General features: G+C 42.9%; 1 protein-coding gene and 1 non-coding gene across 2 annotated transcripts; one reads left to right on the forward strand and one right to left on the reverse strand.

The window, feature by feature from the left end:
* Positions 1–629: 629 nt before the first annotated feature.
* On the forward strand, positions 630–760 carry LOC125414570 (small nucleolar RNA SNORA3/SNORA45 family). The gene has a single exon (XR_007236311.1). It is a non-coding gene; the product is annotated as a small nucleolar RNA SNORA3/SNORA45 family (small nucleolar RNA).
* Positions 761–15,552: 14,792 nt separating this feature from the next.
* Positions 15,553–19,677, reverse strand: LOC125414284 (protein Tex24-like). The gene is made up of 2 exons (XM_087900922.1): positions 17,184–19,677; positions 15,553–15,961 (listed from the first exon to the last, which is right to left on the reverse strand). The coding sequence occupies exon 1, from the start codon at positions 19,452–19,454 to the stop codon at positions 18,222–18,224; it is 1,233 nt and encodes a 410-aa protein (XP_087757048.1). The 5' UTR covers positions 19,455–19,677; the 3' UTR covers positions 15,553–15,961; positions 17,184–18,221.
* Positions 19,678–24,303: the final 4,626 nt, after the last annotated feature.

The following is a 24,303-nucleotide window of genomic DNA, read 5'->3' on the forward strand; positions in this document are numbered from 1 at the left end:
CACACACACACACACACACACACACACACCACTACATGAAAATACTCAGATACAAAAAATAAATTTTAAGTAAAAGCCATAACATATCATATTCTTTTTTTGTTTTTGTTTTTGTTTTCAGTTAGACTTGTTTATTCAAGTATCCAAAAACACTCTTTTCACTTCCTCCCCTCCTCCCAATACCCTCCCGCTCCCCCCACTCCCTCTCCTCCTCCCTCACCATTCCCAAGAGCAGTCAGGGTTTCCTGCCCTGTGGGAAATCCAAGTTCCTACCCCCTCCCTCCAGGTCCAGGAAGGTGAGCAACCAAACAGGCCAGGATCCCAAAAAGCCAGTCCATGCAGACAAAACAAGACCCAGTGCCATTGTCAATGACTTCTCAGTCTTCATTTGGACCTTGGGGGCTCAGTCAGCCCCCATGTCAGCCACATTCAGAGAATCCGGTTTGATCACATGCTCATTCAGTCCCAGTCCAGCTGGCCTTGGTGAGCTCTCATTTTTTTTTTAAGACAGGGTTTCTCTGTGTAGCCCTGGCTGCCCTAGAACTCGCTTTGTAGACCAGGCTGGCCTCAAATTCAGAGATCCACCTGCCTCTGCCTCCCGAGTACTGGGACTACAGGCATGTGTCACCGCCGAGACTAGAGTCACATCCTGACATGGTGGTTCTCCCCATGTGCTAGAATTCTTGAAGAGAATCTGTTGGTCTTGATTCACTGGTAGGGGTCTTCAGAGTTCATGTTAGTGCCCAAATCAGAAACTTGTCCTACCTGAAAAGAAATTTAAAAAGGCGTGTGCCACCACCACTCAGGATATCATTTTCTTTTTATCTTAAGTGGCATCATGAATAATACATCTAGAAAAGTCAGAATAATGGAGCTTAAAATTGTTTAATGTCGCTCAGTTAATTAGCTTTACAATAAAACAATGAAAAGGTGAATGAATTTCCTGTAAATTATTTATCATTAGTCAAAATGTTCTGATTAGTGATATTATGCAGTATAATCTCAGATGTTATTAGGGGTGAATAATTGCTTTTCTTATCTAGGGATCATGAGAATTAGCAGTAAGTGGTCGTTTGCAAATGGTTAATAAGTTTTCATGATTTTCTATTTCATATAGACAACTATACTTAATATCAGAACCTCTTACCACATATAAATGGATTTGCTATTTTTTGTATTTACTGGAAGAATTAGAGATCATAAGGATACACTGATATTTTAATTTATTGAACAAATATATTTTTCCTAAATATTAAATAAAATTATTCACAATCATTTACCTGGTTTGCATGTGAATTTGACGTTTGATTGGTCAAATCACTGCCTGTTGTTGCTTGTCAGAGTTTCTAAATGTTTTATATCCCTTGGAAATTTTGCAACTTAAATTAATAAAATTTGTCTGGTATATATTTTGAATTCCTGAGAAATGTATCTCTGTGTCAGTATTGGACTTTTAATACATATAAGAAAACTGCATTTTAAAGTAAAGCAAACAGAACAGAATATCTGGATCGGGCACCAAAACATTTATTGATTTAATTGGTTGAGCATGAGACTGGGAAACTGGATATTTAAACCATTGGTGGTCCTGGCCATCCTAGCCTACAACCACAGCCACAATCCCCAGTGCCATGGGCTCTAAGCTCCCTTTGAGGGTGAGAATTCTCGACATCTGTGTTACAACAGGACTCACTGTCCTGCTGTGTCCAGGACTGTCTTCTGTCCAGGAATTCCTCACTCACAGCCACACTATATGTCATTCCCACTGACATTCGCACAGAGAGACAGAGGAGAAACGCTCAAACTAAAGCATGAGTGCACTGAAGGTTTTGAGATTCCACGAGGCTGCTCATCTCATCTACCTCATGCAGCTTCGTTCTCCATTCACCCTTCCCATTGTTAGTTTCTGCTGTCCCTGCGCCCTCCTTCTTTGCTCACCATTAACAACAGCCTACATGCCCGTCAAGTGATGAATAATAAAAATGCAGTTTAGCTGTACCGGAATGTCATCCAGCTATAAGGAAAACAAAATTATGAAAGTCACAGGCAAATAGATGGGATTGGAAACAGTCATTTTGAGGAAGGTACCCCAGACTCAAAAAGACAAATGTCATGTGTTTGCTTTCATTTCTAGGTGTTGGCTTTGAATCTTCAGATATGTGCTTCATTTGAAATACCCATAGAGGTCAGGAAATTAGTAAAAGGCCACAGAGAAGACATTAAAAGGATGGGAGACAGAACACAGTGATATCAGAGATTTAAGGGGAATAATGGAACAGGATGGGTTAAAAGGAGTGAGGAATGGAAGGGCAGGACAGAGGAGGGAATATGGAGAAGGATAAATATCACTCAAAACTTTCTTTTAAAAAAAAGTAATATGGAAACCTACTGCTGTAGAAGTTTCCTAGAATAGAGACGCACATACATATATACATACATTTAGATATGTATTTTATATATATTTACTATATAATGTAATATATTAAATATATTATATTTTAAGTATAATACATTCAATATATATTTTAAATGGAGTTACCCCATAACCAGTGATGTTGTCTTTACTAGACACCACAGGCCAACAACAAAATACAGTGCTAAGAATATATTACCTCTTTTGGCACGCCAGTGAGGTCCCATAGAACCTACAAACATTGCGGGCTATTTCCAAAGATCTTGTTTATCGTCCAAATCAAACCAGAACTCACCTGGAAAAAGCTTCCTCGCCCATGGATAGCTTTCATAGTCCTGGAAGGTACTATACACCTATATACCTGGTTGTCACAGGAGGAGACAACCCATGATCAGTCTTACCCATCTAGGAACTCCTACCACTACATAATGACTTACCAGGAAAACATACCCACTCATGCCATGGCCATCATGAGAGCAACCAGACACTTTTTGATTAGAATGAATCCCACTTCATAAAACAAAACATATGCCTGGTACCACTACTGGACCAAGAATCTGTAGCTAGACAAGTCATAGGCTTAAATAGCAGAACCATTTCTGCTAATGGACCTGGTTACTTTGCTATTGCTGTGATAAGACACCATGACCAAGGTAACTTATAGGAGAAAGAGTTATGAAGGACTTACAGTTTCAGAGGGTGAGTCCATGACCATCATGGTGAGGCTCATGGTAGCAGGCAGGGAAACATGGCACTAGGGCAGTAGCCATGAGCTTATATCTTAATCCACAACCACGAGGCAGAGAAAGACATTGAAAATGGTAGACTTTTGAAATTTCAAAGCCCACTCCCAGTGACAGCCCTCCTCCAACAAAGCCATGCCTCCTAATCCTTCTGTCACAGGTCCATCAACTGAGGAGCAAGCATTCAAATATGTGAGCCTATGGGAGCCATTCTCATTCACACTACCCCATGGACATAGAATTAAATTGACCTATAATGACTTATTCTTATATCCATAAATTAATGTATATCTCAACCCTCATCAGAGAAGCTTTATTTGCAGTAGATTGTGATTAATACAGGGACCAACAACTAACCACCACATGTGGGGAATAAGGCTGCAAAACGCTCAGCCCTCAATGGTGTAACCCATATCATAGGCATCGTTGTGGAAGGGGGGGGAACAAAAACGTGAAAGAGCCAGAGGTGGTACAGGGAAATGGTGTCTTCTGAACACAGCAGGACAATTGCACATGTGAAGTCACAGTGGTTGTGACAGCCTGCATATGACCTGTGCAAGCTCACACCAGACCAGATCTCATTACAGAGAGGGAGGTGGGCATGAAGTCCTCACCCTAGCTGAGAAGCAATAGGGAAGGGATAGCCACTGGGAGAGGAAGAATCAGCTTTCTACTGAGAGAGAGAGAAACAGAGAGAGAGAAAGAGAGAGAGAAAGAGAGAGAGAGGCAGGGGTGGGCTCCTGGAAAGTCAACTGCACTCCAGTGGAAGACCACACATCCAAGAATATCCGGGCAGCACAAAGGGGACTTGATGTGTTTAAAGAGCAAGAGGACCCAAAGCTAGATGGATTGGAAAGCAAGGACGGATCTGGGAGGAGCTGAATGCGATCAAAACACATTGTACAAAATTCTCAAAGGACCAATTTTAAAAGCTTTAAGGAAAGAAGTAGCAACGTTAGTCAAGGCTGGCCTAACAGTGGTTAAAAAAGACCTCGATTTTTACTAGCTTATGTCGGAATACATGAGGTCATCATTTTGACCTCACTCCAAACAAGGTTATATAGACATGCACCTCCCCCAGGTTCCTTCAGCTTTGTGATTTTGCACACACCCTACCCTCAGCTCCCCCTTTCTTTCAGTCAGTTCCCCCCATACACCGTGTAAGGTGAGATGAACTTGTAGAAGGCCACAACCACACTCTCCACCATAGATGGCGCTGCACCGCCAGGTGAGCTAGAAAGCTCACACGTGTTGGTATTTTTCCACTACTCCCAAGGTATCACCTGGGACTGGGAGCAGTTGACCAATCCAAGAATGACACGTCCAAAGCAGGGTCTGTTTCCTATATAAGGGATGGGTTCCATCTTATCTGGGTCTCCGCCATGTGGCTTATGCTCTAGCTCCCAAGAGGATTAAAGCCTTTCTGCAGAAGTATCCTATGTGTACCGCGTGGTTCTTGCTGGCGAGACGGTAGCGCGGGACATGAACTAGAAATGAACTCTTCCCACTCTGCATTTCTTCATTTGCTTACATATTTATGATGATGCTTTGGGCTATGACAAGTCCAAACTCAAATGAAACGAGTTTCACACACTCAGCACCTACTTTACTCCCCATTCCAAGTTCAGAGGAAACTCTCTTAGGCAGCAACAAAATTGTGTTGGCTTGGGAGAAAAAGAGAATATGCAAAGGCTTCCTGTAAAACATTGAACAAACCACCTCCCATGGAGCCTTCCCAAAACTTTCTGAGAGGTTATTACAGAAAGGGAGAGGAACGAAATTGCCAGCATGGAGACCATCGATAACGCCAGGCCCATCTCCCAGTCACATGACCACATTTGCAGGCAGTCCCTGTGGGCCTACTGTGTAGACTTGGCTGGACCCAACTGTGTTAACCCATCCAGCTCCCAAGTGTACTTCTTTCCATGGAAAGCTGCTTGCAGTCTAAGTGGGAAGAGCAGCATGGGATTGATCCTCCTACGTCACCTATGAAAAGTCCAGCTAGGCACAGGCTAATGCCATGACTTCTTAAGTTTCCCTGCACAACGTTGTGCCTGCCTGAACGCCCCACTAAAGCAGTTGTGCTCACGGGCTTTTTGGCATGGTGTAATGAGGGAACAAGGATCACTGAGAGACATTCATGGTCATCACTGCAACGTGCTTCAGGGCTCCTCACTGTTAAGTACAAACAGGTACAAAGATTAAAAAATGAGATTGGGGGACTAGAGAGATGGCTCAGTGGTTGAGAGCACTGACTGTTCTTCCAGAGGTCCTGAGTTCAATTCCCAGAAACAACGTGATGGCTCACAGTCATTCGCGATGAGATCTGGAACCCTCTTCTGGCTGGAGATCTGGAGCCCTCTTCTGGCCAGCAAGCATACATGCAGGCAAAACCTTGTATATATATAAAAAAAAAAAAAAAACTTTTTAAAAAATGTTACTGGGGGTCTACTTCAATATGCCTTTAACTCACAGCTGGACACTTTTTACTAAATTAGTCTTTTCATTGAACATGTCTGTTGCTACTGAAAGATAAAAGGAGGGAAGAGGAGAAGGAGAGAGCTGTCCAAGTGTAAGAAAACCAAAAGGGCTTGTGTGGGAGAGTGCAAAGGAGACAGGAGATGCAAGGGCCGGGAAGAAAATCACAAACGGAAACACTAAAGCGTGTTTTGATGAAGTCATGATAGCGAATGAAATGTGGCCTGAGCGAGGCAGAGATAGGTACAAAAGTTGACTCAGGATTCCCTGCAGGGGTACACGGCAGGGAAATTAAACCGTTAGTTTAACATCTTCGATGTTAGAAATACATGAAAAGACTAAAAGAAACATTCATTTCGCTCACGGTTGTCACTCAGTCTTGGTAGGAGTAATAGAGTCAAAAGACTGGACCAAAACATTTCATTTTTATCCAGAGATCAGCGATGGAACAGAAGTGGAAATGGGAGGAACCCCGTGACAGAGGTTACTTTCGCCACAAGGAACCAGTGACAGCGGCCACTTTCTCCTCCAGGAACCCGGTAAAAACGGTTACTTTCTCTGCTCTGTTTTCATCTTCACATCTGGCATCGATGAAAGACCTGGTTCCAGGCATCGAGTCCCTCCTCTGGCTTAGCCATGCTAAGCCCCGACCGTGATTGAGTGTGGTGATGATTTGGTCCTTCCTGAGTCTTGGGGGTGCTGTCAACTACAGGCTGCAGTGACATTTTCCTTCTGCTCTCTCATCCTTGTAACGGTGTCTTCCACACCCTCTCCACCCCTCTGGAATGCCTCTTAGAAAATCTTCAGCCTCTACACCTCACACCCGGTCTGAAGACCCCTATTTGCTTTTGCAATCGAATTTGGCCTCAATATCTCTTATAATCAATTCAAATGGTCATGTAAAGGCACCCTCAATCCTAATATTATTCAGGACCTTTACAAATACTGTGAGCAACTGAGAATTTGTCTCTACTGCATGTATTGACTTTTTGGGATCTATTTGGATGCATACCTTCCTAAGCCTGGATGGTGCGGGAGGGCCTTGGACTTCACACAGGGCAGGGTACCCTGCCCTCTCTTAGAACTGGAGAGGAGCGGGAGGGAAGTGGGAGGAGGGGAGGACAAGGAAAAAAACAAATGCTGCAAACAATAAGGGAAAATGAAAAAAAAGTCCCTATTCCTTGCATTCAAGCTTTCTCTTTTCTCCGCTCCAAGCCCAGCTTATTTTTTGTGGGTCTTCCCCTCACCCAACCCTGCCACCCTCCCACCCCACCTCAACCACAACATTATGTAAATGCCCTGTTTTTTAAGTCACCATTGATGGATCCAAAAGCTTGCTGTACCCTGGGATCTGGAAGCTGAACCCAGTAGAGGGAGAAAGCAAAGGAGTAGACCAGCTGCAGTTTGTACATACCTGGCACAACTCCTCCCTGGCTGGTGTATCTCTCAGCTCCTTCCTGAAGCATCCTCTGTCTGTGGATAGGGCTCAGAATTTTCCTATCTTTAAGCCTTTTTTTGTTCTCAACTTACTGGATTCCATTTTACTGGAATTCGGATGTCTTTCAGGTATGAGTGGCATTAGACCATTGTTTTATGCTTCAGTTGAAAGCTAGCTCTGGAGTTTGGGTATGGTTTGCCCTCCTCTACACCCAAGCATGCTTGTTTAAAGGGTTTCCTCCAAAATATCTGTCCTATGTCAGGCGAGCCACCTGCTATGCTCTCAAGTGGCCCTGAGTTGCTCAAGCCACCTTTACTTATACTTAAACAGTTTTTTTTTCTTACTACGGTTACATGAACATTTTTGACTTTAAGAAATACATCCCAACTTAAGGGATACATCATGATCATTACGAAAGCCCCCATTTTACTCCTTTATGGTTCCCCAACTACATCTTTGGTGTAGGAGGTCCTTTTGTCTATGTGTTGTTTTCGTTGATTAATAAAGGAACTGTTTGGGCCTATAGCAAAGCTATAGGGTAACAAAGCAAGACAGGGAAAACAGAACAGAAGGCTGGGAAGAAGAAGGCAGAGTCAGGGAGAGACACACCATGGAACTGCCAGAGTCAGACATGCCAAATCTTTGCCAGTAAGCCACTGCCACATGGTGATATACAGATTAATAGAAATGGGTTGAATTAATAGAAATGAATATGAGAGTTAGCCAATAAGAAGATAGAGCTAATGGGCCAAACAGTGTTTTAACTAATACAGTTTCTGTGTGGTTATTTTGGTTCTGGGTGGCCAGAAAAAAAACAAGTGGCTTCCTCCTACAAATTGGCACCCAATTTGGCCAACTAAATCCATGTAAAACCTGAGAGGGCTTGAAAAGGAATTCTAGACAAAATAAAAACAAAAACACAGAGTTTAACACAGCTGCTAGCTGTTTGCTGGCAGTGCGTCGCAGCTCCTTTAAGAGAGGTTTTCCTGACTCAGCAGCAGCAGAGAAAAGTCATGCTGTTTTGAAATATAGGCTTTCTGGGATGTGCTGCCAGCAAGACCTCTGGCTCTTTCAGGAGACCAAGTATTTGGATGGGGTTTGTGAGCAGAGTGCTGCGGCTTGCTTGATGGCAACCTGGAACTGGCTGTGTGCCTGGAAGTGGGGCGATGTGTGTGACTCAGAGATGCAAGCAGCTCTGCCATGATGGACTGAGCAGGGCAAGCAGACAGTATCATATTTGACCTAGTAATGTCGCAGCTGAGATTCTTAAGCACTTAGCATTTTAAGAAGCGCTTTCCGTCAGAAAATAATTACAGATATGCAGTAAAGACAAATCCGGATATAAAAGACCTCTAAATGGGTCACAGTGTTAGATAAATGTGCATGGGCTTGGGGGAGAGAAGAGAGAGAGTGTAGAGAGTAGGAAAAGAAGTAAATCAGAGAGAACAAGCTCCACCAGGAGCAGAAGCCAGGAGCAAATCCAGTCCCTGGCCATGGGCAAATCAGGATTGAGCCAGTGATCAGATCCTGAGTCAATGATCTCCACCAAAACAGGTACAGGGGAGTAACTGCTGAGCAACTGAGCCAGAGTCAGAGACTGCTGAGGGTCTGGACATGAATCTGGGACCTTCAAGGGAGTAGACCTAAGCCAGCATCCCAGTGGGTCTGAGTGAGAGTCAAGGACCTCTCAGGAACTAGGCCTGAGCCCTGAACTCTACCAGTCTGGGAGTGAGTGAATCTGGGTCCTCCGAGGGAATAGGAAGGAACCAGAAATCTCAGTAGGGCCAGGTGTGAGTCTGGGACCTCAGAGAGAGTAGGCCTGAGACAGGACCTCTGTGGGTTCAGACTTTGGTTTACGACATCAAAGGGACTAGGTAGGAACCTGAAACCTCTGCAGGTCTGAGAATGTGGGTTCAGGTGCACCCAAGTCTGGGACCTCCAAGGCAGTGGAACAGAATCAGAAACCTTTCCAGGTCCAACTCCAACCCACTTCTGCAGGAGGGAATCTGCAGGAGGGAATCCAGACCAGAATTTACAGATACAGGTCAAAGCTGATAACCTAGGCCAAAGTTGCCCGGAGGCAAGAAACTCCACCTTGGGCAACAAATTCCACAGGAGTGGAACTGAATGAGCTCCACCAGGAGCAAATCAAGTCCTGGGAGCCAACCCAGTCCCAGAACACTGGCAGATCAGGACTGAGCCAGCAACCAGATCCAGAGTCAGCAATCTCTACCAGAACAGGTCCAACTCCAAACCAGGGACTTCTGCAGGAGGAGATCCAGACCAGGATTTACAGAAACAGATCAAAGCCAACAACCTAGGCCAAAGTAGGCCTGAGACAGCAAACTCCAAGGGAGTAGAGCAAAGCACAGGAGCACTGAGCTATCTTCAGGAACAGGAGTAACCAATGGGGTAACTAGAACTGTGACACTGACTGTACCATGAGGAAAACCATCTGAGCTTTGGATTCACTGGCACGTGGAAGATTATTCAAAAGAATCTCAGACAGCCCCAATCACACCTACTAAAAGAAAAAATGAGAAAAGGTAAGATCACATGCTACACCATGAAGAGCAACACAATACCAGTAAAACCTGAAGACCCTACAACAGCAAGACCTGAACAAATATGGATGAACCAGAAGAAAAGGACCAAAAAAAAAGTAACTTCAAGAGAATATTTGAAATTTTTAAAGATGAAATGAAAAATTCCCTTAAAGAAATTGAGGAAAAGACAAACAAAAAAATAGAAGATATCAGCAAATCACTTAAAGAAAACCAAGAAAAAGAAATCAGACATATAAAAAACTATCCAGGACTTGAAAACTGAAATAGAAACAATAAAAAAACACAAGCCAAAGGAATTATAAAAACAGAAATCATGATAAAAAAGATCAGGAACCACTAATGAAAGCAGGAATGGCAGAATACAAGAAATGGAAGAGAGAATCTCAAGTGCTGAAGATACAATAGAGGAAATAGACTCATCAGTTAAAGAAAACATTAAATCTAACAAAAGCTTAACCCAAAATGTCCATGAAATATGGAACACCATGAAAAGGACAAATCTAAGAATAATAGGTATAGAAGAGGGAGAAGTTCAACTCAAAGGCACAGAAAATTTATTTAACAAAATCATAGAAGAAAACTTTCCCTATCTAAACAAAGATATGCCTATGAAGATACAAGAAGCTTACAGAACACCAAATAGACTAGATCCAAAAAAAAAGTCCTTTTGCCACATAATAATCAAAACACTAGACATACAGAGTAAAGAAAGAATATTAAGAGCTACAAAGGAAAAAGGCCAAGTAAAATATAAAGGTAGACCTATCAGAATTACACCTGACTTCTCATTGAAGACAATGAAAGCCAGAAGGTCATGGTCAAGCACAAAACTGTCAATCACCACAGAAGGACAAAACAAGATATTCCATGACAAGTCTAGATTTCACCAATACCTAGCCACAAACCCAGCCCTACACAAAATACTAGTAGGAAAACTCCAACCCAATGAAGATGACTACACCAACAAAAATACAGACAATTGGGGATCTCATAACAGCAAATCCTGAAGAAGGAAAAAATGCACAAATTAACATCACCAAAGATGAAAACTAAATTAACAGGAGATATCAACCACTGGTCATTAATATCCCTTAATGTAAATGGACTCAACTCACCTATAAAAAGGCACAGGCTAACAGACTGGATACAAAAAAAACAGAAATCCATCCTTCTTCTGCAATCAAGAAACACATCTCAACCTCAAAGACAGATATCATCTCAGAGTAAAGGGTTGGGAAAAAATATACCAATCAAATGGACCTAAGAAACAAGTGGGTGTAGCTATCCTAATATCTAACAAAATAGACTTCAAGTTAAAATCAGTCGAAAGAGACAAAGAAGGTCATTTCATATTAGCCACAGGAAAAATCCATCAAGAGGAAATTTCAATACTGAGCATCTATGCCCCAAATACAAGGGCACCCTCATACGTCAAAGAAACACTTCTAAAGCTTAAATTATACATTAAACCCCACACACTAATAGTGGGAGACTTCAACACTCCCCTCTCACCAATGGACAGGTCAATCAGACAAAAAAAATGAACAGAGAAATAAGAGAACTAACATGTTATGACTCAAATAGACTTAACAGACATCTATAGAATATTCCATCCAAACAGAAAAGAATATACCTTCTTCTCAGCACCTCATGGAACCTTCTCAAAAATTGACCACATCTTCGGTAACAAAACAAACCTCAACAAATACAAAAAAATGGAATAACCCAATGTATCTTATCAGATCACCATGGTTTAAAACTAGAAGTCAACAGCAATACTAATTCCAGAAAACCCACAAACACATGGAAATGAAACAATGCTCACCTGAATCATCAATAAGTCAAGGAAAAAATAAAGGGGGAAAATAAAAGACTTCCTAAAATTCAATGAAAAATGACCACACAACATACCCAAATTTATGGGACATAATGAAAGCACTGTTAAGAGGCAAGTTCATAGCACTAAATGCCTACATAAAGAAGCTGGAAAAATCCCACATTAGTGAATTAACAGAACATTTGAAAACTTTGGAACAAAAAGAAGCAAACTCACCTAAGAGAACTAGATGGTAGGAAATAATCAAATTGACAGCTGAGATCAACTAATAGAAACAAAGAAAACAATACAAAGAATCAATGAGACAAAGAGTTGGTTCTTTGAGAAAATTAACAAAATAGACAAACCTTTATCCAAACTAACCAAAAGGCAGAGAGAGAGTATCCAAATTAACAAAATCAGAAATGAAAAGGGAGACATAACAACAGGCATGGAGGAAATACAGAGGATCATCAGGTCATATTTTGAAAACCTGTACTTCACAAAATTGGAAAACTTGAAGGAACTGGATAACTTTCTGGATAAATATCACTTACCAAAATTAAATCAAGACCAGAAAAGCAAATTAAACAGACCTATAACTGCTGAAGAAATAGAAACAGTCATCAAAAGTCTCCTCCCAACCAAAAAAAAAAAAAAAAGCCCAGGACCAGATGGTTTCAGGTCAGAATTCTACAAGACTTTCAAAGAAGAACTAATACCAATACTCCTCAAATAATTCCACAGAAGGAACATGTCAAACTCTTTTTATGAGTCTACAATTACCCTGATACCCAAACCACAAAAAGACATTACTAAGAAAGAGAATTACAGACAAATCTCACTCATGAACATTGATGAAAAAATACTAAATAAAATACTAGCAAATCAAATCCAAGAATACATCAGAACCATCATCCACCATGATTAAGTCGGCTTCATTCACAGATGCAGGAATGGTTCGACATACAAAAATATGTCAATGTAATCCACCATATACGCAAGCTGAAAAATAAAAACCACATGATCATCTCATTAGATGCCAAAAAAGTTTTTGACAAAATACAACATCCCTTCATGATAAAGGTCTTGGAGAGAGCAGGGATCCAAGAAACATACATTAATTAACATAATTAAGGCAATATACAGCAAACCAATAGCCAACATCAAACTAAATTGAGAGAAACTCCCAGCAATTCCACTGAAATCAGGAACAAGACAAGGATGTCCACTCTCTCCATATCTATTCAATATAGTTCTTGAGGTCCTAGCTAGAGCAATAAGGCACCAATGGGAGATTAAGGAGATACAAATTGGAAAAGAAGAAGTCAAACTCTCACTGTTGCTGATATGATAGTTTTCATAAGGGATCCCAAAAGTTCTTCCAAGGAACTTCTACAACTCATTAACACTTTCAGCAATGTAGCAGAATACAAGATTAACTCAAAAAAAATCAGTATCCCTCCTGTACACAGATGATAAAAAGGACTGGGGAAGAAATCAAAGAATCAACACCCTTCACAATAGCCACAAATAGCATAAAATATCTCAGAGTAACTCTAACCAAACAAGTGGAAGACTTGTATGACAAGAACGTTAAATCGTCGAAAAAAGAAATTGAGGAAGATACTAGAAAGTGGAAAGATATCCCATGCTGTTGGGTAGACAGAATTAATATAGTAAAAATGGCAATCCTACTGAAAGCAATCTATAGATTCAATGCAATGCCCATCAAAATCCCAACAAAATTCTTCAAAGACCTTGAAAGAATGGTACTCAACTTCATATGGAAAAACAAAAAACCCAAGATAGCCAAAACAATCCTCTACAACAAAAGAACTTCTGGAGGCAACACAATCCCTGACTTCAAATTCTACTACAGAACTACAGTACTGAAAACAGCCTGATATTGGCACAAGAACAGACAGGAGGACCAAAGGAACTGAATAGAAGATCCGGATATCAATCCACACATCTTCTAATACCTGATCTTTGATAAAGAAGTAAAAAATACCAAATGGAAAAAAAGAAAGCATATTTAACAAGTGGTATTGGCATAACTGGATATCAACATGTAGAAGAATGAAAATAGACTCATATCTATCACCATGCATAAAACTCAAGTCCAAATGGATCAAAGACCTCAACATAAAGCCAGCCACACTGCGTCTTATAGAAGGAAAAATGGGAAGTACACTTGAACACATTGGCACAGGGAACCACTTCCTAAATATAACCCCAGCAGCACAGACACTGGGGGAAACAATTAATAAATGGGATCTCCTGAAACTGAAAAGCTTCTGTAAACAAAGGACACGGTCAACAAGAAAAAACAACAGACTACAGAATGGGAAAAGATCTTCACTAACCCCACATCAGACAGAGGTCTGATCTCCAAAATATACAAGGAACTCAAAAAATTGGACAGCAAAAGAACACATAATCCAATTTTAAAAAATGGAATACAGACCTAAACAGAGAACTCTCAACAGAGAAATCTAAAATGGCTGAAAGACACTTAAAAAAAAATGTTCAACATCCTTTGTCATCAGAGAAATGCAAATCAAAACAACTCTGAGATTCCATCTTACACCTGTAAGAATGGCCAAGATCAAAAACACTGATGACAACTTATGCTGGAGACGTTGTGGGGTGAAAGGGAACACTTTTGTATTGCTGGTGGGAATGCAAGCTTTTATAACCCCTTTGGATGTCAGTGTGGTGATTTCTCAGAAAATTAGGAAACAACCTTCCTCAAGACCCAGTAATACCACTTTTGGGTATATATCCAAAGGATGCTCAATCGTGCCACAAGGACATGTGCTCAACTATGTTCATAGCAGCCAGAACCTAGAAACAACCTAAATGGCCCTCGACCAAAGAATGAATAAGGAAAATGTGGTACATTTACACAATGGAGTACTACACAGCAGAAAAAAATAATGACAGCTTGAATTTTGCAGGAAAATGGATAGAACTAGAAAACATTATTTTGAGTGAGGTAACCCAGACACAGAAAGATAATTGTCACGTGTACTCACTCATAGGTGATTTTTAAACATAAATCAAAGACAACCAGACTATAAACCACAATCCCGGAGAATTTAGACAACAATGTGGACACTAAGAGAGACTTGCATAGATCTAATGTACATGGGAAGTAGAAAGTAGAAAAAGACAAGATCTCCTGAGTCACATCTTGCTTCCTCTGAGGCTGGGTCATGACTATAGACTGAAAGTTCCCTCTTCCCAGAATTCTACTTCCTGCCAGGTCACCCTGCCTATACTTCCTGCCTGATTACTGACCAATCAGCATTTGTTTAAAATACAAGTGACAAGGTACAGACCATTGTCCCACAGCACTTCCCCCCCTTTAAAAAAAAACTCTGAATCTTTGCTCAGCTTTTATCCTGATCTTTATTCATAATAACTTGTAACTAACATTTGAAACAAAGTAAAATATCCAGAATCCATTTTTCTGGGAATTTGGGCGTAGTTTTCCAGGCTACTTCCTGCTGACTGGGGGTGTTGACAATCTTATGGGAATCTAAAGAGAATTTAGAATCATGATCAAGTCGTGACTAAAGTATCCTGTGGGACCTGATCATCTCAGGCAGCAGTCTAGAATCTGTTCTGAATGTATAACTCAGACATCTGGGCCATCCGCTCCTATCGGAGATTTCTCAGGGCATTTTCCTTCATCAAACCTGATTTTTCTTAACCTGGAATGAATCCACAGCCTCTCATTTCCTGTAGAAACAAAAGCAAAACCTCTTCTTTAAAGTAATATACCTTTTGACTTCAATTTTAAAGTCAAGGTATTTTCAAAATACCTATCTTGGATTAATTCAGCAGCATTTATAAACAAATATCTTTTAGCAGCTGTTACTCCTTCCTCAGCAAACAATTCAAAAAGAACATAATAGCATACAGTATCCAGATTCTCTGTGTGTTTTCCATCTTTATGTGACTTTATTTTAAGCTCTATTTCTTTTATTTTTATTTTAAATTTATTTATTTATTTATTTATTAAAAATTTCCACCTCCTCCCCGCCTCCCTTTTCTCTCCCCCTCCCTACCTCCCCCTTCCTCTCTAGTCTTAAGAGCAGTCAGGGTTCCCTGCCCATGGGAAGTCCAAGGTCCTCCCCCCTCCATCCAGGTCTATAAAGGTAAGCATCCAAACAAACCAGGCTCCCACAAAGTCAGTCCATGCAGTAGAATAAAAACCCAGTGCCATTGTCCTTGGCTTCTCAGTCAGCCTTCATTGCCAGCCACACTCAGAGTGTCCATTTTGATCCCATGCTCCATCACTTCCAGTCCAGCTGGCCTTGGTGATCTCCCATTAGATCAATCCCACCGTCTCAGTGGGTAGACACACCTCTCGTGGTCCTGGCTTTCTTGCTCGTGCTCTCCCTTCTTCTGCTCCTCATTTGGACCTTGGGAGCTCAGTCCAGTGCTCCAATGTGGGTCTCTGTCTCTATCTCCATCCATTGCCAGATGAAGGTTCTATGGTGATATGCAAGATATTCATCAGTGTGGCTATAGGACAAGGCCAGTTCAGGCACCCTCTCCTCTGCTGCCCAAGGAACAATCTGGGGACCTCTCCTTGGACTTGGGAACCCCTCTAGAGACAAGTCTCTTGCAAACCCTAAAATGGCTCCCTTAATTAAGATATTTACTTTCCTGCTCTCATATCCACCCTTCCTCCATTCCCCCAAGCTCTCCTGAATCCTCCCCTTCTCCCTTCTCTCTACCCATCTCCCCTTACACACCCCCGTGCACCCAACTTTTGCCTGGCAATCTTGTCTACTTCCAATATCCATGAGAATAACTATATGATTTTCTTTGGATTGACCTTCTTATTTAGCTTCTCTAGGATCACTAATTATAGGCTCAATGTCCTTTAATTATGGCTAGAATCCACTTATGAGTGAGTATTTCTTTTATTTTTATTTTTGGCTTTTTGAGACAGGGTTTCTCTGTGTATCTTTGTCCTGGAACTCACTCTGTAGACCAGGCTGTCCTTGAACTCACAGAGATCCACCTGCCTCTGCTTCCCAAGTGCTGGGAATGAAGGTGAGTAACACAGCAACTTGAACTCACAGAGATCTGTCTGCCTCTGCCTCCCAAGTGTTGGAATTAAAGGTGTTTGCCACCACACCCAACTACTCTCATTTTTATTTTTTATTGTAAGGACTTTATTCTTTTTTCCCCCAAGCCTACATATATTTTAAACACATTGTAAATCATTTAGAGGCTTTTCTATCTGAAAGTGTCTTTACTGTATCCCTCTTTTTCTGACTACATGAGTCTTTAATTTGCTATGCAATATGGCCAGGATTAAAGCTGTGACTTTGATGACTGGATCCAGCCCATTCCTTAGCTTTCTGAGATTCTAGCCTTATGGCAGAGGTACTGGCCAGAGCCATGTTTACTGCCACAACAATATGGCATTTCAAGGTTCCTGCCACCACCAAAAAGCATGTTGTAGGCTATTCATAAACACCATTTAAGTATTCGGTGGCAGGGTCTCTTAAAAGAGCTGCAAGGTTTCACAGCTAAAGCTGTTGACTGAGGTTTATGTTCTACCCAGTTCCCACAGTCATTTAGTCCCAAAGAAATCACACAGAGGTCTACATTAGTTATAAACTGATTGGCCTAGTAGTTCAGGCTTCTTATTAACTCTTAGCCCATAATTCTTTTCTGTGTTAGCCAAGTGGCTTGGTACCTTTTCTGGTGAGGCAGTCTCATCTTCCATCCTCTGCATCTCTCTTCTCCTTTTCTTAAAACCTGCTAGCTGTACCCCGCCTTGTAAACTTCTTGTCTAGATTCTAGGACAACAGATTCAAAAGATTTCTAGCCAGTTACTCTTACAGGATCACTGGTCCCTGACTAAAGAGCCAGAGGCCTGCAGCACCCAGTTACATCCTGATGATGAAAATCAGAATTGCCCCCAAGGACATGGATCCCCTCAATCAACAGGACGTAGTCTAATGACAATGGCACAACCCTTCCAAACCCTTCTTTGTTTATCAATAAACAAAAAAATGGGGGGGGGGATGTGGGGTAAAAAGGATCAAGGAAAAACATCCTGACCCTGACTTGACCCCAGGACCAGAGCTTGAAATCCCACCAATCAAAAAAATATATAGTTCAATAAAAACCATTAGAAAGAAAGAAAGAAAGAAAGAAAGAAAGAAAGAAAGAAAGAAAGAAAGAAAGAAAGAGTAAGGGGGAGGGGGGAGGAAGGAAAGGAAGGAAGGAAGGAAGGAAGGAAGGAAGGAAGGAAGGAAGGAAGGAAGGAAGGACTACAAAATTCCTCTATTCCCACGTCACCCTAGGAAGTTCCATCCCACAAGACATCCTATATAAGCTCTGTACCCCGTTCAGTTTGCTGCTGTTTCTCACCCTAAAGGCAACCACCCACCCTCCTGGATTTTTCCCATTCTTTCCTGTGCAGTGTGACACTTTTCACTGGATAGAACCCAACTTTAACAATTTATTTGTACCAAAGTCGGAGCAGAGCAGGGCTGTAACACTTTCCCTGGGGAAAACTTTCCCCTAGGAGAGCAGAATTGTAACATTCCAGGGGACCTGAACAGAGCTGTTAACACTTGCACTGGGGAAACCTTTCCATGGAGCAGGGCTGTAAGCTGACTTTGTGGTCACTGACTTTGGCTCCTGACTCCCAGGAGCCCCCTTTCCCTTCAAGCTGCAATGCTTACATCCACCCAAACATAAGCCAACCTCATAGAACCCTCAGCACTTATGAATAGGTGATATTTGCTCTACCTTTCCTCAAAGTCAGCCTGGTCTTTGAAGCACACCCATCTTTTGGTCCCTGATAGCTGTAAGTATGTGCACGAGATGCAAGAACGACTGGGAGCCCCTGAATTGTGGGGTCCCAGACTTCCTCCCTGGACTGACACTTATGCCTCACAATGTTTCTTCCTGAAGCACCCTGTTTGCTGCCCTGAAAAGACAGCTGTGTTTTCCATCTGGTGTCGACCACCCAGAATTCTTCATGAGATTTGGCCATTTCCAAGGCCTGCATCTTCCTCCTGTTTAGGAGCTGGGGTTTGGCTTCTGCCAGCAGATTCTTGTCCAAAACCCCTGATGGTCCCTCCAGAAAAGTATTTTCCTGCGGGAATTGAGGTTGTGCTTCCCTTTCTTTGGAAACTTTCGTGTCTTCCAGTTTGTCTTGCCCCGATGGCGCCGGCTTCAGCTTTTCTCCAGGCCACTCCTCTCTGACTGATGGAGGGCACACTGCCTGCATTGGACGTCTACAAAGGGGCTTGATCCTCTTGCCCTGCAAAAAGATGTTTTCTTCTAAAGGAGCAACTTGTTTGCCACATCTGCCAAGTCCTCGTGGCTGTTTGAGTTCTTCAATGTCCCCTTCTCCTTCCAGATGGTCCCTCCTCAGATCCTCTAGGTTCTTTGGCTGCTGACATGTCTTGCTTGGGCTTTTGTTGTTCATAACCACCTCTTGCTCCAGGAACTGCCTGGCGTCTTCTGGGTTTGGGGTTTTCCCCGTTTGCTTCCTGGCCCTGCCAAGCAACGCCGTTGTTCTCCTTTTCACCTGGGCCTCCCACGCTGTTACTGCTTCGGGACTGTTCTTCGGCAAACCCATGTGCCTGACAAATGTCCGCCTGTGCCCCTGGCCATCCGCAGAGTCACCCCGCAGGACCCTTATGGAGACTATGTTCAGACAGCCTTTAGGGTCAGGGGAATGGCCCTCGCTAACAGAGCTTGTAAGCCTTGGAAGGTGTTCTGGCTTCTTCTTGCCATGAGATTGGTGAAGCAGCTCTTCCATGCTAAACTGCTTACTGCCCAGACCTCTTCTATTTTCTGGGGCATCCCAGAGGAGTTTAATCTCCTGGACTGCCACATAAGACCTAGGGGCAGGCCTAGGGGTTTGTCCCACCGATCCTTCATGGGTCCCGGTATATTGAAGTCTCCTGTTCTTCAGAAAGTAAGAGACCGATTCTTGGGAGCACATGTTCTCTCACCAGAGCCTTGCTCTTCCTAGATCCTACCCTGAGGTCAGGGGACCTCTCCTCGCTGCAGATTCTCTTGCTTGCTCGCTCACTCACTCACTTGCTCGCTTGCTCACTCGCTCGCTCTCAGTCTCACTCTTGCTCACTCGCTCGCTCGCTTGCACTCACTCACTCACTCACTAATACAATTGCAGTACAAATCACTACTCCGCACAGTTCCTCCAACCTCTGGTATCCACACTGTACTGATGTTTCCGGGGACGGGGGGAGGGGTTGAGGGCCAAAGTACCCTCTTGCACATCACAGCTCACAATGCTGGGGCTTACCTGTCTCTTTATGATGCAGTGGGTGGGGCGGGAGGGAAGATGGCTGTAACTCAGCCTGGGCCCAGTATTAAGGAGTATTTCATTCTGTGGCCTCTGTCACTCCAGATGTTAAGAGGGACAACATCTAGGAAAACTACCCACAGACTGAAAGGCACATTATGAATGGGTGAGAGTTGACCTGTGACAGACAGTTGAGGATCAGGAAGAGAGGCCTCTAGGGAGTTAGAGGACCCGTGAGCTGACTTCCTGGGACTTGCCATGGATGCCAGCTCCTTCAGTTCTGCATAGCCCCTTGTCAAGAATAAAACAACACTCACTCCAGAGAATCAAAAGGAGAGGTTTATTCGAGAAGCAAATATGAATGCCCATGGTCCAGAAGATTCAATTCTGGCTTCCCCAAATATCATTTTCCAACAAAGTAGCCATTTCATAATGTTTTTATAGTAACAGAACGAAGAAGACCAGAAGTCAAGATACTTTTCAAACCCACTGGTGGAAACAGCAGGTAGGCAGACCACGGCGAAGCACAGACGTCTCTGCTCTCGGCCTCAGAGGCTGTTTGGTGACGTTAGCTTTAGGGTTGGAGGAAACCTGCTAACGTAACATGAAGTGAAAATTCACTAGATAGTCACAAGGATATTTTATCAGAAACAAGGCCGAATAAAGAATGGCTATTAAGAGGCCAAAGGTAGCCCCCGAAATAAACTATGGTTAGACTCTGGAGCTGCAACTCTCTAACCTCTCCACAATCATTTCTGATACTTAGCCTTGTAGAAGGTTCCATGTAAGTTGAAGTTTCGTTCCAGAACTTTCATTCACACCCCAGACGCTACCCTGGGTCAATGAAGACTGTACTGTGTGCATCACCTCAGGACACGCCCCGTATACCTGACCATAGTCTGTTAAAATTGTCTTGCTGATGAAATTCCCAACTCACTGAAGGGTCCGATCACTACAGAGTGGTACACTCTGCTCCCTACAGTTTGATACAGTGCAAACGCACAAGCAAGCGATGCATTACCCACGTGCTACCATGCTCAGTGTACCGGCGGAGCAGCAGAAATGAAGCCAGCTCCTTCCAGCTTCCATGGAGCTATTGTATTCGTGGAGGAGAGGGGAAAGACCCAGACACGTATATACAAACTCAGTAAAGAAGCCCTTGGGAGTAGAGGATTTCTCTCGTGGCCATCGTCTTTGATGGTGAGGAAGTATCTGACGTTTAGAGCTGACGGGGGGGAGGGGGTCTTTAGGCTCTCTGTTTGAGAGCTGCCAGTCCATCATAGCAGGCCCGGGTGGCGAGAGGGAGACACTCACACCGTTGTGGGCCTGCAGAGATGAGCATAGCGTGACCATTAATGTTCTGCTCTGTTGTGTCCTGAGTCTACCTCCTGTCCTCTGCACTAAGGCGCGTGCCAGAAAGCTGCTGGTGGACACGGTCACAGGAGCGGCACTCGTGCCTCAAGCTGTCATGAAGAAACCCGTTATTTTGTACAATTAATATATTCTAATGCAAGGAAATTTTCCGTATTCCTCGAGCCACCGTCCATAAACCTGCTGTCTGTTAAACCAACCGCTTATCTGTCTGTCCTCACTGGGTCTATGGAATTGGTCATCTGGGCCATAAATATGGGTATGATGAATGAGGTGCCCTTGTGGACACCTTCCCCCTAGTATATCAGCGACAGGAGCAAGCCTATGAGCCCACAGATACAGTATTGTTGAAACGTATCCAAGGAACTCCCATATCCTCCCTTGAGCACTATGACAAGATTTCTTTTAGGTAGCTTTCTGAGTAACATGTTCAAGGACAAAAGCATGTGATTTTATCTGCCGTTCGAGGGCACAAGGGTACTACTGTTCCTTTCGCGGGAGTCGTTTTCAATAGCGCTATTCCGTTCCTTTAGCTGTGCCCGGTGCTAGAGATTTGTCCACAGCCAGCCTAAAGTCATCAATGATACTATCGCATGGTGGCATCATTTCCCTTTGGAGGAAAGGCTACATAAGTATCATCCTGAGACCATTTCTGAAATTGAAATTCTCGTATCATTTTGATAGAGATGGCATTTTCTCTGTGGTTTGTTTGAGGCAGAGTGCTGAAAACATTTATCCTTGGCTGGTTTCGGATGGAGTCCCTCCTTCCTTTGGGCTTCTGAGAGCCAAACTCCTTTCTTTTATTCTTACTCTTTTATAGTTTTTATTATTTGTCTTCAATTCTTCCACTTTCAAAAAGGATTGGACCAGCTTACTATCAAAAGAGCAGACAGAATTAACTCTTCGGGCCATTGAAAGGATAATAAAAGGTTAACACTGAATATTGACAGAGGCAGAGTTGGGAAGTTACATTAGAGAGAAACGCCACGGTGACAAATGCCTCGATGATCAAGACAGGAAGGGTTGATAACTTTTCTCCTCATCTTGAAAACAGTGCAGGCTATTTCCTGGAGATGGCCACAAGCAACTTAGTAACTGCACTAAAGCACTCTGTGAGAAGTCCATTGCAATAGCATAGTCCCCTCTCTGAGAACAATATACTGCTAGTATGTTAATTTTTGGTCTTTGTCCCATGTAAACATTTTAACATTAGAGCCGTCATGGTATGACTTGCATCCTGTCTTTTTCCGGTAATGGGAAAAGACTCTTCGGTTTCACCAACAATGACTGTTGTTATTACCAGGGCGGGGGCATGCCCATTCATATTAGCATTGTTTCTCTTAACCATTTCTGTTGTGCTAATTTTATCTCTTACTCTTTTAACAGTAAGTATTACTTTTAATTGGGTTTTTAGAACTTCAAATATAAGGATTGTATTTACCTCATCCCCCTTCTCCCTCTAACTCCTCCCACTTCTCAAATTCACAGCCTCTAGCTCTTTAATTATGATTGTTATATACACATATATGGCTGACCTCTTAGGACTGACTAACCTGTCAGTGGTCCTGTCTCTGGAGAAAAACTGTTCCTCCCTCTTTCAACAACCACTACTGGTCTGTAGCTCTTCACCAGGGCGCAGGCTTGTGAGCTCTCCCCCACTCCACTCTGGCATGTCAATTGGTGTTATCAGTCTTTAGGTCTTGTTTGGGCAACCCCATTGTTGAGATTTCCTGGGTTCGACTTCCCTATCTGAAAGGACACTATCAAAGTAGATGTCCTGTCCCGGTCGCCCGGCTCCCGGTCTTCCGGTCCCCTCTTCCGCAATGGTTCTCTGAGCCTTACGCGTAGGGGCTGTGTCGCAGACTTATGAATGAGGGCTGGGCACCATACAGTCATTGCTCTCTGCATTCTGACTGCAATGAACTCTGCAAGAGAAGTTTCTTAGATGGTTGATCTTTTCTGTTATAGTTCCTGTTCTGTTCTCTTTGAGATACACAGGGTACACGATGGCACACGTGTGGTCAGAGAATAACGTGGGAATCTGCTATCTCCTTCCTCCATTTGGGCTCCAGAGATTGAACTTAGGCCATCGGGCTTGGCAGCAGGTACCTATGCCAGCTGTACCATCTCACCAGGTGTTTTTGGCCTTTGCATATTCCTGATACCACCGTTCCTTATACAGAGTGGCGCTCCAACGTGGTAACTAAATCCACTTGAAAACCTGAGAGGGCTTTTAAAAAAGGAGAGTGGGGAAGAGAGTTTAGCATAGCTTTTTGCTGTTTGCTAGGATGTGCTGTAGAGAGATTTCCTGATTCAGCAACAGCAGCAGAAAAAAAGCTGCCGACATTTTAAAATGCAGCTTCTTGCGGTGCAAACTCTGGCTATGGAGCATTTCTGGGCCCGGACATTTGTGTGCCCACTCGGGGTCAGGAACAAAGTAGCTGAGACCATGCCCGTGGCTCAGCTCTTCCTGTCTGAGGAGGCAGCGGGATCAGGTCTGTTAGAAAGTGGCGGTTTTGAAATACCAGTTTCTGGGCAGTGCGGCCATGGCGATCTCTGTCTGGCTCCTGAGGGAGACAAAGCTTTTGAATGGAACATTTAGAATAAAGTGCTACGATTTGTTTGATGGCAACTAGACTCGCTGTGTGCCTAAAAGGGGGTCATTGCGTGCTGCGGCTCAGAGGCACAAGCGCCTCTGCCATGCTAGCAGTGCAATGTGCAAGGCTCAGAGGCACAAGCAGCTCCGCCATGTTGGGCTGGGCTGGGCAAGCAGGCCCTACCTGTTTTTGACCTAGGAATGTCACAGCTTAGATTCTTAAGTGCTTAGTGATTTAAAACTACAAAACAAAAATGCTCCTAGGTAGTAAAAAATTACAGATTCACAATAAGACAGATTCAGACATAAAAGATCTCTAAATGGGTCATAGTGATGGATGACTGTACGTAGGCTTAGGAGAGAGAAGAAAAAGAATATAGAGAATAAAATTAATGCCTTTTTTAAAAAAAAGGGTAAAGTCTTTAAAGAGACAGAATAAAGTAAAGTGATACAGTAAAAATAAGCCACGTAAAAATGGAAAATTCACAGAGTTTGGATTCTGTATATTGTGTTTTCTATGAATTTTTTGACTGTAAAGGAGCTGAATACAGAGAAATG

Source organism: Myodes glareolus, chromosome 23 (assembly GCF_982192425.1).
Source record: "Myodes glareolus chromosome 23, mMyoGla1.1, whole genome shotgun sequence".
NCBI classification, from domain to species: domain Eukaryota; kingdom Metazoa; phylum Chordata; class Mammalia; order Rodentia; family Cricetidae; genus Myodes; species Myodes glareolus.

What these genes read in the sequence shown, in the direction of transcription:
- LOC125414284 (XM_087900922.1), bottom strand. Translation starts at nt 19,454, where the DNA reads ATGTGCTCCCAAGAATCGGTCTCTTACTTTCTGAAGAACAGGAGACTT.